A 16,697-nucleotide genomic window follows, 5' to 3' on the forward strand; every position below is an offset into this window, starting at 1 on the left:
CACTGCACTCCAGCCTGGGCAACAGAGCTAAACTCTGTCTCAAAAAAAAAAAAAAAAAAAAAAGAAAAAATCTGGATGGGCCAGGCGCAGTGGCCCATACCTGTAATCCCAGCACTTTGGGAGACTGAGGCAGGAGAATCCTTGAGCCCAGTAGTTTCAGACCAGCCTGGACAGCACAGTGAGACTCTGTTTCTGTTTTACTTTAAAAATATATATAAAATATTTATATATATATATAACATATGTAAAAAATATATATAACATATATATAATTATATATAATATATATAACATGTAATTATACATAATTATATATACATATGTATAATTTTAAAAGAATACCTGGGTGAAGAGTGTTCTGGGCAAGTGAAGAGCAAATACAAGGGCCCTGAGCAGAGGCCTTGTGACCATGTTTGAGGAACAGCAAGCAGGCAAGAGTGGCTGAGGAGAGGGAAGAGGGGAGGTCAAAAACCAACAAGGGCCAGGCTGTGTAGGGCTTTGTAGGCCACTGCAGGCTCCTGACACTACATAACATCAGTCCCTGATTTCTGGATGCATGTATGCATGTTCACAGGTAAAGACTGATAGAATGCAATGAAGACTGGACTAGGGCACGTCTAGGGCAGTTCATGCAAGAAATACAGAGTGAAAAAGTGAAGTGACTGGAAACAATAATCACATGTGACTGCAGAACTGGCAGGTGTGAGATTTGTATTCATTAATTCAACAACTTTCTGTGCACTTGGTGTTCCAAGGACAGCAAGACACAATTCTTGCCCCAAGAAATTCATAGTCTACTAAGAAGTACATCAGTTAAGGCAATATATAGTCTGGTTAAATGATGAACTACCAGCAAGTTCAGTGGAGCTGAGATATGGGCTGAAATGATCAGATAGGCCATTATAGAGAAGGAATGTTAAGTCTAAACAATAAGATTTACAGAAAAACAAATAGAGGAAGAATGGAGAAAGAGGAAGTGCAGCATGTTCAAAGACATGAAATTAGGCTTGGACATGGTGGCTCACACCTGTAATCCCAGCACTTTCGGAGGCTGAGGCAGGCAGATCACCTGAGGTCAGCAGTTTGAGACCAGCCTGGCCAATGTGGCAAAACCCCATCTCTACTAAAAATACAAAAATTAGCCAGGCATGGTGGCACAAGTCTGTAATCCCAGTCACTTGGGAGGCAGAGGCACAAGAATCACTTGAACCCGGGAGAAAGAGGTTGCAGTGAGCCTAGATCGCACCACTGTACTCCAGCCTGGGTGACAGAGTGAAACTGTCTAAAAAGAAAAGGAATGAAATTAGGAATGGGCAAGGTGTGTCAGTTTTGCGGGAAAAGATTCGATATACATGTTGGCTTGCATAGGGCAGTGGTCAAGGCAAGATTGTACATTTTTATGGCGAGATTGAGGTTTTAATGTATAAGCAAAAGTTTCAATTAAGATTTAAACAGGGAAACAATATGCTACGTAGAATATCCTTGGGTAGAGGAAACATTTGAAGGACAGCAACTAGTGGTTGTAAAACTGAAGATGTGAAGTGACAAAGATCATAATTGGAGGGTCCAGGGTGGAAACAGCGGTGTAGTCAGCTACCTAAGAGATTCTGACAAGAATTGATACAAGTTGGTGACTGGGTAAAGGAGATTTGCATACATACTTTGAATGACTTAAAGACGTTCATTAGGAAAATTGTGATAAATTTCAATGAAAAGAAATATCAAAAGGAGATCCAGTTTGGATATTTTAAATCTGAGTGATGATGTGTCAAATGTTTGGAAATATTACAGGCAGAGCAAGTTTTAGTCAAGAGGTCAATCCTAAAAATAAGAATTTGTTAGCAGTAAGTTATCAAATAATCAATGGTATTCTTCCTTTTTTTTTTTTTATTGAGCCAACTCAATTTCTCAGTGGGTGATAAATAGAATAACTGTTGTATTTATCATCCAAATTGGGACATTCTTGAGAGTGAAGAAGGAGCTATTAATAATCACACTGAGACAACATGCATAAAACTAAGACTGTCCAGAGCAGACCAGGATGCATGGACCCCGGTTAAAAGTTCCATCTTAAAAACTTTTAAAAGATAGAAAGTTGCCAATTCCTTATTTTTATTATAGCTCGTGGTTTCTCAAAAGGAGTCAAGAATTCAGTTAGGGTCACTTTATTGTGATTTGAGACTAGAAAGACCAAACTCTGGCAAAGGATCCAGTTTTAGACATCTAGAAAACAAAGCAAATGTTAATGAAGTAGTTTATGTCATATAAGTCTGCTATTACCTATTCATGATGCTCCTGGCATGGTTAATGAAGCATGGAGGTTTTATGCAAGGGGGTGGGTGGTGATCTGAGCTAGTCTGGGTTGGCATTGGAATTTCTGATGTCAGGTCCCAGTTGAAGCAGTATTTTACTTGAGCTGTCTCTGATGTCAGGGGGATAGAAAAAATTCCTGGTGAGCAGGAAGAAGAGTGTATAAAGGGTAACAGGGTTTGTGTGTATATATACTATGGGCAGATACAGAAAGGACTTTCTTTATCCTGTAGCTGTAATTGGTCAGGTAGTTATGTTACTGCATGTATAGGTCATCACAATAACAAAATTGGTATTAATAATATAATAAATAGCTGCAATTTGTTAGTTATGTGAATGTGTGTATAGATGAACAGAACAACAAAATTGGTACTAATAACAAAACTGAACAGGACAATGGAGGGGTATCCTGCAGCTCTCAGATTGAAAGGGATTCAAATACAACTCAAAATGCTTAACATGGCTGGGTGCGGTGGCTCAACCCTGTAATCCCAGAATTTTGGGAGGCCGAGGTGGGCGGATCATGAGGTCAGGAGTCCAAGACCAGCCTGGCCAAGATGGTGAAACCCTGTCTCTACTAAATATACAAAAACTAGCCAGGCATGGTGGTGGGCGCCTGTAATCCCAGCTACTTGGGAGGCTGAGGCAGAGAATTGCTTGAACCCGGAGGGCAGAGGTTGCAGTGAGCAGAGATCATGCCACCATACTCCAGCCTGGGTAACAGAGCGAGTCTCCATCTCAAATAAAACAAAATAAAAATTAAAAGAAAATGCTTAACAAATCCACTATCCTACTATCTTTCAGACTAGATATCGTTATCTCCAGTTGTAAAAATGTTAGGGTGTCCTTCATCAACGGAAGAAGCCAACTCTGGCAGTGCTAAGTAAATGGAAGGATTATTTTTCCTATGGGAATGGGCTTTTTAAACTTTACTGTTTATTAAGATTTTTGCCTTGAACATTTGTTGGGCTTTTTAATAATACAGTGTGGGTGCTTCACTTTTCTTTCAGTGCAAAGGGAAACAAAATATATTTTGTTGTCATTTTGTGACCTGACCTTTAAAACAATCAGTGTGCTGGAGATGTTATCTAGGTGTTACGTTATTCCTAGTCTCAGTTATTTTATGTCTCAATAAATTATTGTTATTATGTTTATTATTATAAAACATAACTGCTCTAGCTATTTAGTTTTAAGAAAAATCTGATTCTGCAAAGAAAACTGTTATATACTCTGCCTTCAGAAAAAAGAAAACAAAGAAAAAGGATTTCCTATACATCCATTAATTTTACTTTAAAAAAATAGGAGAAGCTGTAATTTATAAATATGGCATTAGAAGCAAATTGGAGTCAGCAATTGCTCTGGTTCTTTGATAAAATAACACAAAAATAGGAGGCTAAGGAAGGTACCAAGTATTGGTATGTGATATTTTACACTTTCGAGTAAGCTAAAGATAAAAACAAAACAAGTTTTGATAAAACAATAATTAAACGCACAATATCTGACCTACATCGTATCTGTCTACAGGTTAGAAACATTAACCATGGTAGATTCTTCAAGAGTTGAACACAGGGACAGAAAAGAAAGGTCCTCAAATCATCCTTCCAGCAAAACATACACACTTAACTGAGGGATACTGTCAGAAAAAAGAAGAAAACAAAAGCTCTTCTTCATTCTAACTATATACCGATCATTATTGGGTGGGATAGGTAGAGAATGAGGACCAATAAATTACAACATTGTGTTTTGACATAAACTTGCTTTATTTCTGCACCAGCAGTACTACCTGAATCTTATAATATGGCTACAATTGTTGCTGTTTCACTTAACAAACCAAATGTCATTAATTGCATTCAACTTTGCTTTTGTATAGCCCTTCTTTTTATCAAATAGCTATTTTTCCCTGGTTTGACCTTTTTGTAATAACATGTTGTAACATGTTACTACATGTAATGAAATGTTACAAAAGGAATTGAAGCCCCCTTTGGACTCTCTCTAGCCCTATTTCTCTCCCTCCCTTCCCCCAAACAGAGATACTTAGTATCCTGAGGTTTTCATGCATATTTGAATGCTTTTACGACATATATATTCATAAATGTAGTATTAACGAGTTTTTAAAATTTTCATAAATGGTATTACACTTCCAGGATTATTTCCCAGCTTGCTTTTTTATTACTCAGCATTATGCTTTCCAAAGGCATCTTTGGCTTGTTACTTTTGTACTTTTGGTGTTACATTTAAAAATCTGACATTTATAACACATTTTTCATAAAATAGGAGCTTTTGTCCTATGACACTTAAAGCTTATGGATCCATTTACTTTATATAAATGATATCACTGCAATCATTGTCATTATTGTTTTTGTGGATTAAAATGGGCTACTTTTGGCAACCATAGGAATAAAAACTAAGACACTTATGAGGGGCTTATGCACAAACTGATTTCATTGTTCTAAAACTTGTCATTTTAATTGTACCATCATTTTATAGGTCAATCATGTCCTCACTCCTTCCATATGGGTTACAAACTGTCGAGTATTTGTCACTGGAACAGCTTCAGTTAGTTTTATTATATACTTGTTGGCTTTAGAAATAAGGTAATTGCCAATAATTCTTCAGATATTGGACACTGAATTTGTCTATAAAATCTGGGGAAAACAGAACTTGAATGATTTGGTTAAATACCATTTATCTACTGCTTGCACTGTTAAACAGACTTTTCTGCAAGTTTCCTATGCTATATTTAAGCAGTTTGTTCATAAAAATCCCACAAAAGAAAAAAATAGAATAATTTTCTACTAATCTTGAATATATTTCATACTTAAGCCAGAGATAACATTTAATAACAAAATGAAAATGTAGCCAGGAAATTACAATGAGGTTCAACAGGAAAAATTGCTGGTTAATAGGCGAGATGTCAAACTATAAAATGTAGAACATCTGGATTTGTGCAAATCATGCATAAAACAATTGAGGCCGGAGTAATCACCAGGAAACAGGAGTAAGCAAAGGTGAAGCAACTGTGATATTGGCACCTATAAATTTGTAACATCAAGTAATTATCTTTTTATAATGTACACTGACTAGACATCCTGCTTTGATCTGTGTTGCATCAAGAACCTCAAAGATGGCTTCTTGGAACTCCTTCTGCTGCTGATGAAAAGAAAACACTGCCAGACAGGTAACTGGTAGAGGCTCTTTGAATCAGAAGCAAACACACCTGGACCCAATCTAGAAGGATGGAAAGCTTTTTCAAATCAATTGTAGTAACCCAGCTGACATGTCATAGCAACACGATTAAATGACTCAGGAGTGTCTAGAAGAACAGGGGATAAGTACCTTGAAGTATCTGATGCTCTGTTGCTATATCAAAGTTCGATAACTTAGCCAAATCTAACTTCTTTGCCACCAGGAGCAATCTCATCTAAAAGTTTTACTGATTCACATAACCAGAATTTTTCTCGGCATTTACACTAAGGAAATGTTCAAACTTTACCCATAGATAAATGCCACAGAAAATTATCTTATCAAATAAAGAAATGCCTGTCCTTGGGTTAGGTGGGATGTAGGTGGAAGTTGGTCACTGTGCCATCATCCCGGCCATATTTGCAAAGACTGACACCAGAACCTGGTACTTTGAATCTGAAAAGGGAGCCTGGAGGAATCATGAGGAGAGATTGTCAGGGGAACCCAGAGAAATGTTCCTCAAATTAAATGATCTATTGTAGGCCTAAGGAAAATTCAGCTGGCCATATTTTATCTACTCTATCAAAACTTATGATAGGTTTCAATAAATGACACTGAATACCACCTGAAGACTTCTGTCTCCATGAAAACTGCTTCAGTCAACCCCCAAAAATAAAGAGAAAAACTGCAGGCAATTCTTGCAAACAATACTAAAACCCCATCACTTTTTGAAATAGACTGGTTTGAAGAGGTTTCTTTTGTTTGTCTTTTTAAGTATGCAGCAGATATGATTTAATTCCCACAATAGTGTCTCAGTTCATGAGTAAACAATGTATGGCATCTGGAAATTAAGCATAACTGGGTCCCTGGCTGCTGTTAAGAGCTAACAGGCAACCTTGAGGACTTGAGGGAAAAGAAATTATTCCTAAGCAGTAAAATACACAAAAATTCCTCTTTTCAGTGATTTTCCAAAAGAAAAATTTACTTCTTCTGAAATGTTTGGTTCTTTCTCTTTCCTTCATTTTCCAAATTGATGGCATCTTATGCTACAGTGGCAAAGGATGGGGAGATGGAGTGGGCGATAGGCCCTTGGCCATCACCTCATTGCAGACCATCTCATAGAAGAACTATCTCTGTCTCCTGAGCAAGGAATGTCTATATTTTTGTCATTAGACAATATTTGAAAATGCATGAATTATAGTGTAAGAGCCACTCAAAACTTTCTACAAAAATATATCCTTTATAAAAATGAAATTTTCATTTATGACCAAAATAAGAAATTTCTTAACACTCATTAAAACAACTGTTTGTGAAAAGCAGTTTTTTTGTTTGTTTCTTTTTGAGACAGAGTCTTGCTCTGTTGCCCAAGCTGGAGTGCAGTGGCACAATCTCGGCGCACTGCAACCTCCACCTCCAGGGTTCAAATGATTCTCCTGCCTCAGCCTCCCGAGTAGCTGGGATTACAGGTGCGTGCCACCATGCCTGGCTAATTTTTGTATTTTTAGTAGAGACAGGGTTTCACCATGTTGGCCAGGCTAGTCTCAGACTCCTGACCTCAGGTGATCTGCCCGCCTTGGCTTCCCAAAGTGCTAGGATTACAGGTGTGAGCCACCATGCCTGACCAGAAGAGCATATTTTTGATGAATGTTTTATATCAACTTTATGAAATATTTGGATTTCAAAAAAACAACTACTTGAAATTCTACAGAATTGTGTAGGGGATTAGATATGAATGTGTGTATATATATTTTAGGAAATGTGTTAAATGCAGAAAAACACAATAATAAATGGCCAATATGGCCGGGCGCGGTGGCTCAAGCCTGTAATCCCAGCACTTTGGGAGGCCGAGACGGGCGGATCACGAGGTCAGGAGATCGAGACCATCCTGGCTAACACGGTGAAACCCCGTCTCTACTAAAAAATACAAAAAAGTAGCCGGGCGAGGTGGCGGGCGCCTGTAGTCCCCGCTACTCGGGAGGCTGAGGCAGGAGAATGGCGTAAACCCGGGAGGCGGAGCTTGCAGTGGCCAGATCTCGGCTCACTGCAACCCCAGCCTGGGAGCCAAGGCGAGACCCCGACTCAATAAAATAAAAAAAAAAAAAAAAAAAAATTTAAAAAAAAAAATAAAAAAATAAAAAAAAAATAAATGGCCAATATGCAAAATTAAGAGTTGTCCACATTATTATACTTGCTTCATTTGTTCTGAATAACACATCACAAAAAAATAAATCTTTTTAACTTCTAAATTGCCAGTCCACTACAATCAACCTCTACAAATGCTGAAATTTTTTATTTATCCATTTATTCATTCATTTATTTTTTGAGACAGGGTCGCTCTGCTACCCAGGTTTGAGTGCAGTGGTGCTATAATGGCTCAATGCAGCCTCAGCCTCCCCAGGCTCAGGTGACCCTCCCACCTCAGCCTCCCAGGTAGCTGGGACTACAGGTGCACGACACCATGCTTGGCTAATTTTTGTACTTTTTGTAGAGATGGGGTTTTGCCATGTTGCCCAGGCTGGTCTTATTTTCTAATAAATCATAGGAATTTAATAAATAAGATGTCTTACCTGCTTTCCCCCCCCCACAAAAAAGTAACAAATTGAGTTTATTTTCTTCTAGTATCTCTATATTTTTATATTAAAAATATCATTCTGTAGTCAGACTTTTTACTTCCATGCACTATTGACTAGCATTCTTTAAGCATAGAGAAATCTCAATATGTTCTTCCAAACACAGAAGCATAGAATTCCATTATCAGTGTTTCCCAAATTCTGGCTTAAAAATATTAAGATCCATTGTTTAAAACCTTAGACTGCAGATACTTGGATTTTTCTATATGGTTCTGGATTTTTAAATTTTATACAAAACGTGGCTCTGAAGAAAATAAAATAACAGAATCCATTAAATGAAAGAGAACACAATAAGTTGTCAGTCTAAAAAGGATAAAGTGTCACTACTGACTTCTGCATGTGCATTGCAGGATAAAGTAAATGTAGAGTTACTGGTCAACATCGGGAACTTGGATTTTTGGCCTGAGAGGAAGGAGAAATAAAAGTTAAGTCATAAGAATGGTAAAGATTGTTTGGGACCAGCTTGGGCAACATAGTGAAACTCCATCTCTACCAAAAAAATATAGAAACTAGCCGGCTGTGGTGGTACATGCCTGTAGTCCCAGCTACGTGGGAGGCTAAGGTAGGAGGATCACCTGAGGCTGGAGAGGTTGAGGCTGTAGGGAGCCGTGATTGTGCCACTGCATTTCAGCCTGGGTGACGGAGTGAGATCTTGTCTCCAAAAAAAAAAAAAAAAAAAGATAATAGATTATATATGTATATTCTACCTCAATAAGTAAATTTCCACTTCTGGCTTCTTTAAAGACTTAAATATAAGAACTTACTCAGCACCAACAACCACCTTTAGTACCCAGATAGTGGTTTCTAAATGTTATCTCCTCTCTACCATAGGAATTAGGGCTCTGATATGGTTTGGCTGGGTCCCCACCAAAATCTCAACTTGAATGGTATCTCCCAGAATTCCCACCTATTGTGGGAGGGACCCGGCGGGGGGTGGGGGGGTGATGGTAATTGAATCATAGGGGCCGGTCTTTCCTATGCTATTCTTATGATAGTAAGTCTCTCGAGATCTCACGGGTTTATCAGGGGTTTCCGCTTTTGCTTCTTCCTCGTTTTCTCTTTCCTCTACCACGTAAGAAGTGCCTTATGCCTCCCGCCATGATTGTGAGGTCTCCCCAGTCATGTGGAACTGTAAGTCCAATTAAACCTCTCTTTCTTCCCAGTTTCGGGTATGTCTTTTATCAGCAGCATGAAAACGATCTAATACAGGCTCTTTGGAGAAATGGCCGATTCCAGTTCTGGACAAGAAATATACAACATGCCTGGCCCGAAATACCTTGTCATTAAAGAAAAAAATCAAACTATCACCATCAAATGGAATAGCAGTGGACTTAAAACACATTAAAATCATGTCTCAAAATCACTGGCATATAAAAAAGTACACATCCATAAGTTTATAATGATTCTTAAGAAAACAAATCTTATTGTTTACATGCTAGCTAACTTAAAAAAAAAAAAACCTAATGAATATAGACAAAGAATTGAGCATTTATCCTAATCTTTGCTATAATAACTGTATATACTTCAAGATAACCAAATAGTTGATAAAGGCAAGTTGTTTCTTATAGAAAACCTCTTCAAATATTAAACCTGAATGTAATAAACCTTCTAGATCTAACTACAACTTACAAGAAATAGAAGGTACAGAAAAATGGAATCAAGCAAAATCCAGGCCAGAGGAAACTATGCGGTAAACTATCTGGTTTCTTCAAAGGATGAATCATAAGGAAAAAGAGAGGAAATCTGTAAGTCAAAAGATATCAGTTAACGGAAATGTAAAGATCTCATTTTGATCCAGGTTCTTAAAAATAAACTGTAAAACAGGAATCATTTATGAGACAACTAAAGACATTTGAAATTTAATGAGAACAAATTATTTATTTAGGTGAGATCATAATATTGTGTTTATTTTTAAAGAGTACTTAACCTTTAGCCATGGTATGATTTCAATAAGAATTATTTCAGCCTCTATTATTAATAGTTCCAAATAATTTGGGGATGAGAAACAAGGTGAGCAAGATTAAATGAAGTAAAATCAGCCAAGTGTTGACAATTGTTTAATCAAGGTAAGGGGTGCAGGGGAGTCATTGTACTTTTTTACTCTGCTTACAAGTGTTAAAATTTAAAATAACAAAAGATAAAGGTTCAGGGAATATTGAAAAATCAGTAAAATGGTGAAAGGCTTCATTAGGATAGAGATAAATTCCCCACAAATATCAAAATACTTTAGGTGAGGCATATCTGTCAAACTTAAATGTAAATAAAAATGAAAAGACTTATTTATATTACAGAGAATCATGACCTGATACAGATTGAACTGGAAGGAGATTTTAGTGACAGATCCAAATCATGAGTACTTCAAACTTAGGGCCTTACAAATTGCACTGAAATAAAAAGTATATTCAGCAGTGCTGAGCAAGTGGGTGTTTTAGATGGAGGGATCCAACATTATGGAAAGGCACAGATCATAAGAGTTTAATGGAAATACTCTTCCTGCTCAGTCATTTTTAATAAGCTTTAAGTGACTAATGAAGCTTTAATGATAACATCCAGTTCTGCTTAGAAGTAGAACAGTTAATATACAATATGAAAAAATACAAATGAGTATTTATAAATATGAAAATGAATAGTTTTGTGTTTCATAGTATATGTACATTTACTCTCCTCCTGTTCCTCCCCAAGCCTAGTTATAAACTTGCTGGTTTTGACAAGCAAAACACAAACAGAACAGGTGCCTTTGTTAGCACTCTAGGTAAATCCTGGCACTTGCTTGGACACCAGCTGGGTGCTAATTAGTCTTGTGATTGCCTAGATCACAAAATAATACAAGACTGGAAATGCTCCTGAAAGCTTCTGGAGGAATGAGTCTGCACACCGGCTGACAGATGCCCTGGAGAGAACAGGCCTTGTCCTGACAGCCTCTGTGTTGAGTTCTTTCACATTTATGAAGCTAGAGCTGGCTACATAAGCACATGCCTGCAAGTCAGTTCAGGGAATGTGGGTGGAGAGTGCTTTTGAAGATGCAGAGCAAAAGCATTCTCTGGTCTATCAATACTGACACAGATGTCCAGTGTCTGGTCTATGTCTAAGTGTCATCTTTTGATTAAGTGTTAGCAATAGCACACCCAGGGTATTTGAACCCTATTCTCCAATAGACTTCAACAGGTTACTTGTGTGCCTTCCCATTTAACCTTTCATCTATATTTAGCCAATAACACTAATGAATTACTGTACTGCTTCTCATCCTAACAGATGAATCAGATTACTGCATGGCCAATTTGGACAGGACAAGAGATGGCCTGACAATTCTCGAAATATACAAGGTTGGGTACATCATGGCAAATGGTTGCAGTGAAGGCTTTCTTTCTGAACACTTTATGTCCTCATCATATTCAATAATCAAAAATATCAGATTTAAAATCAAATGCTCAATCATTGCATTCTTTCAGCAAGTGATAAAATGGATACATTTTATTAGAAAAATGAAAAAAAACCTACCTGAAGACTGCAAGGGTCAGAGACCAGAGCACTAATGGCTTCCTCAGTTCAAACTTTGCTCGTTTGTTCATTAGGTGCCGACCACCGAATACAAAGGCAGCATACAGAGCAGAAAACAGGAAAGATTTCTTCCTGCAAACAAGCAAACAAAATCTTTAAGATATTTTTAGTCATTAGGAAACATCAAATTTTGTACCAGTTCTCCTCTTTTTAAGCATTGAAAAAATATTCTTGAGAATATTCCTGCTTCACTGAAGAGGGAGTCTAGTCCACATGGCAAACTGGTGTTCTATTGAAATCTCCCTTGACAAATCAGGTTAAACTTCCAGCAGTTTAACCAACATATTAAGTATCACGCCAGAATAGACATACTTCCTTTGTAGGCTCTATGACTGAAATTTCAATAACATAGCATTGAAGTACAAAAAGTAGCCTTTTCACTGAGAGAAATAATTTTATTCTTTAGAGTTTGTTGAGCCAATTTAGATACATACATGAATTTTTAAAAAGTATTTTTATTGGAACTATTTGGTGACATGGTTGTGTCTTGGAACAAGATAGACATTTAAAATTTTATCTTGGGTAGGCGTGGTGGCTCATGCCTGTTATCCCAGCACTTTGGAAGGTCGAGGTGTGTGGATCACTTCAGGCCAGGAGTTTGAGACCAGACTGGCCAACATGGTAAAACTCCCTCTCTATTAAAAATAAAAAATGTAGCCAGGCATGGTGGTGGGCACCTGTTATCTTAGCTACTTGGGAGACTGAGGCAGGAGAATCGCTTGAACCCAGAAGGCAGAGGTTGCAATGAGCCGCGATTTTTGAGACTCCCTCTCAAAAAGGCAAAAGAATGAAAGAATGGTTACTCCATAGGCAGATTAGCCCTGAGGACTGCTGGCTGGCTATTTTTATGGGTTTTTAAATTACATGCTAAACAAGGGGTGGATTATTCATGAGTGTGCTGGGGAAAGGGGCGGAGATTTCCCCAGGAAGAGAACTGAGGGTTCCTTCCATTTTTAGACTGTATACTCTACCATGGCATTTGTAAATTGTCATGGTGTTGATGGGAGTGTCTTTTAGCATGCTAATGCATTATAATTAGCATATAATAAGCAGTGAGGATGATCAGAGGTCACTTTTGTTACCATCTTGGTTTGGGTGAGTTTTGGCCAGCTGCTTAACCATATCCTGTTTTATCAGCAGGGTCTTTGTGATCTTGTGATCTTGTGCCAACCTTCTATATTATCCTGTGACTAAGAATTCCTAACCTCCTGGGAATGCAGCCCAGTAGGTCTCAGACTTATTTTACTTAGCCCCTATTCAAGATAAAGTCACTCTAGTTCAAATGCCTCTGACAACAATACTGATAATGCCAAAAAATAAATTCAAAAGCAAAAATCAACAAACTTCTATAATAGAACTATGATTTGACAGAAAGCAATAGAAACCTTATAAATAATTTAAACAGTTGAGCATGTTTCCTAAGAAAGCAATGTTTCTCTTAAAATGGGTCTTCCCCATTCAATTAGATCAATAAGGAAAGGGTTGAGAAGTAAGTTACAAAACATAATATCAAAAGCAAAATGTGTTCACCTAAAGAGTATTATTTGTAAAATGCTTCATGTTTTCTCCCTTCATGCTGACATGTAATGCTGACTCATAAGGGACCTTGCTATTTACACAAAGCAGCATTCCTATGTAAATGAATGCAAGTGACCTACTTAGTGAATACCAAATAATGCAATGATTCCAGAAATCAACGCAGAAGTAAAAATTGAATAAATCACTTTCACTGAGGTTTACAGACTCTTCTCTTGGTCACACAAGACCTGGAACACAGTAGGTGCTTAATAAATATCTGTTGAATGAACATGGTCTTGTCCTATCAAATTTTCTGATGGGGAAAATAATTAGGCATGTGTGTACAGTAAACAGGCAGTAAACACAAAGTTGTACTTTCCCTGTAATAATAACTAAAGAGTCAAATATTCAGAAAAATATTATGATACATTTTCTTCCCCCAGAAAGACATTGATTATTTCTATACTTCAATGAAAAGTGGAAAAGTGAGACAATTTTGTGGAAACTTTAACTATTGGACATTTCAGGAGGAAAGTACTTTTGGCCATAAATTATATATATATTGCTTTATTTCTCCTGTGGAAATTGCAAGGGCATGGAATTAAATTACTTAAGAGTCACAATCACCATTTCTGTTTATGCACATATAAGCAAAGACTAAAGAAAAATAAAGTTCTACCAAGTAGGCGATAGTAATATGAAAAAGTATATACTTTTTTCTAATTTATAAAGGTAATAAGTGACAATAATCACATATAATGATTTATAGAGTGATTCCTATGGGTAGACATGATGCCAAAAAGCTTTACCATTTAATACTCATGGTGCAGGTAAAGTATTATCTTTATTTCATAGATAAACAGGCTTAGAGGTAAAGTAGGCCTAGATTTTCCTGTTCTTGTGGTAAACTTTCAGAAGAAAAAGGGGTACTTGATGTGTTATCTTATGAGCTGTAAAAATTCCTTAAGCTCTCCTGTTGAATTACATAATCATTGCATAATGTGTAGAACATTGTGTAACTGTGAAAAGATGAAGAAGAATTTCCTATCTTCATGTTTCTACTGTCATATTTTCTGAGCCTGGGAAACTTTCATCCAAACCCTCTTTGCTTCTTTGAGAACAGAAATTAGTTATACATATACCACTGAAGACATTTCCTTAAAATTATTATTTATCTTACCCATTCAACATACTTGAGATTCTGATTTTTGCTGTATTAACTGTATTACTTGCAATCATAAACAAACCAAGTTAAATGAATGTCTTCATACAATCCTATCATTCTAGCCATAAAGGGAAAAGTAATGCCTCAAGAACCAAGAAAAGAATAAAAAATCTTCCCTATGTATTTTTTCTCTAATTTCCTCACTTCTAAAATGAGAAGTAGTCCTAATGCACTGCTCACATCCCAGCAAGGGCCATTCACTTTTCCACATAATTTTTAGAGCTCTCTACAAAGCAATTCAACAGCTAAGGCAATGAAGTCAGTCAGTACAGAATCATAGAACTTGATAATTGCAAGGAACCTTAGAGGTGGAGCCCAATTTCCTCCTTCAACAGAAGAGAGAATAGGGAACCTGATGACAGTAGTCACTCACAGTCACACAGCTGCACACTCTACACTGCTCAAGACTATCCAACATTGTCATGGCTGTGGTCAAGCAGGTAGGTAAACACAAAATAACTGTATAAGCTATATCTGGGTTACAGGTAGTTAACGGGAATCGGTTTAAGTGCTGTGATCAAAGTAAGTTGTTCATTGCGTGCACAGAAATCTTTTACTGTGGTGAAATTCAAATCCTTTGGGTTAGTTTAGAATTAAACCTAAGCATCTGCTACAAGTGGGAGTTGCCTAAGGAAGCATTAACACTTACCTCTTTAACTGAGTTATTTATGGTTGAATGTATCCATACTGCTTAGAAGAAGGTAAGATTTTCTTTAATGAACAGAGCAATTTTAATGAATTAAAATTGCCTTTCCTTTCTGGCATCTCTCCGGTAAAGTTCAACTGTATTCAAGATGAATAATGGTTTGCCACTAGCCCACGTAGTTTTTAATGTGGATAGATTGCTTTCCTAATGGTTCAGTGGTAATACTTCGTATACTGGCAGGCCTCCATACTTGGGTATAATGGTAACACTATACTGTTTTATTATCAGATAATTAGTCATTTTGAGATAGCATGGACTCTTCTCGTTTAATAAATTTTAAATGTGCATCATATAGCACAACCCGTAATTATAGGTACTTAATAAGTACTTTTCAGCATGGTGATTTGGGAGTTATGATTACCAGGTGACCAACCAAATAAAGACAACCCAAACGAAATACTGATGTGCTTTAATTCTGTCAAGCTTATATTTATCCTTTTTACCCTTCTATTTCTGTCATCAAGATGAACAATGGAAATTATTCCATAATTAATAAAAATGAATAGTGGATTTATCCTTAGAAATCTGAATTTCTCTATCATACTGTCTTGTTCCAAAACATTCCTAGGACATGCTTTTTTGATTCTTACCAGAGTAGCTGAGCAAGTTCTCACTTATGATTTGTATTTATTGCTCTACCCATTAACATTTCTGAAACAGCATGCATAAATTGAAATATATGCTTTTTTAAACTCATGGGATGTCACTGAAACCAGTGCTTAGCTTGAGTCTCCTTAGCATTCACATCAAAATTTCTGTACCCCAAGAGTCAAACTAGTTTATTTGCTAATGAAGAAATGTTTATGTGGGCAGTATTTCAACATAGGATAATTGCTAATGAACAGCTTGGGAAGCTGACCTGAGCTCCCTCCTGGCTCTTTCATGTCGTATCTACATGCTCTTCATTATGACTATTGTACACATGTGAGGTACAAGGAGTTGGGAAAGTAAAAAGCAGTGAAGGAAAAAAGAAAAGGGCACTGCCCAGTTCAGCTGATACCTATCTACCTAGTGCAGAAGAAGTTTTCATGTTCCAAGGTGAAGAGTCTGACGCTGAGACAGAATGCCAACTGGTGCACCCCCCTCCTAAGAGTCCTCTTGTAGTTGAGTTGCTGACTCAAGTCAGGAAACAACGTATGGTTCTGAAAGTGATTTTAAGGATACAAATAAAGTAGGGACCCAGAGACTAGAGGAAATAACACTACTTTTTGCCAATATGACATTTAATGTATGTCTATGGTGGTTATAATTTGATAAGAATATTAAAATAAGATTATCTTGAGAGGGATCCTGAGGTTTCTTAAAGTCCTACCCAGAGCTGAATTCTGTCACATTCTTAAGGATTCTGCAAGACTTCATATAGGCATTTCTTTACATTAAAAAAATGGAAATTTTTCAGCAGTTTTTTCTTTTTTTTTTTCCTTTTGAGGCAAGGTCTCATTCTGTCATCTAGGCTGGAGTGTAGTGGTGTGATCATGGCTCACTGCAGCCTCAGCCTCCTGGGCTCAAGCAATCTTCCCACTTCAGCCTCCTGGGTAGCTGGCGCTACAGGTGTGCCTAATTCTTT

The 16,697-nt window shown here is 37.1% G+C and overlaps 1 protein-coding gene across 4 annotated transcripts in view; it reads right to left on the reverse strand.

The window, feature by feature from the left end:
• Positions 1 to 16,697, reverse strand: part of ELOVL6 (ELOVL fatty acid elongase 6) — a 151,435-nt gene that overhangs the window by 38,605 nt on the left and 96,133 nt on the right. For all 4 annotated transcript variants that reach the window (XM_025386440.1, XM_025386441.1, XM_025386439.1 and 1 more), the window contains exon 3: positions 11,622 to 11,753. In XM_025386440.1, the coding sequence (XP_025242225.1) occupies positions 11,622 to 11,753 (132 nt within the window). The remainder of the gene's footprint in view (positions 1 to 11,621; positions 11,754 to 16,697) is intronic.

Source organism: Theropithecus gelada, chromosome 5 (genome assembly GCF_003255815.1).
Source record: "Theropithecus gelada isolate Dixy chromosome 5, Tgel_1.0, whole genome shotgun sequence".
Taxonomy (NCBI): Eukaryota; Metazoa; Chordata; class Mammalia; order Primates; family Cercopithecidae; genus Theropithecus; species Theropithecus gelada.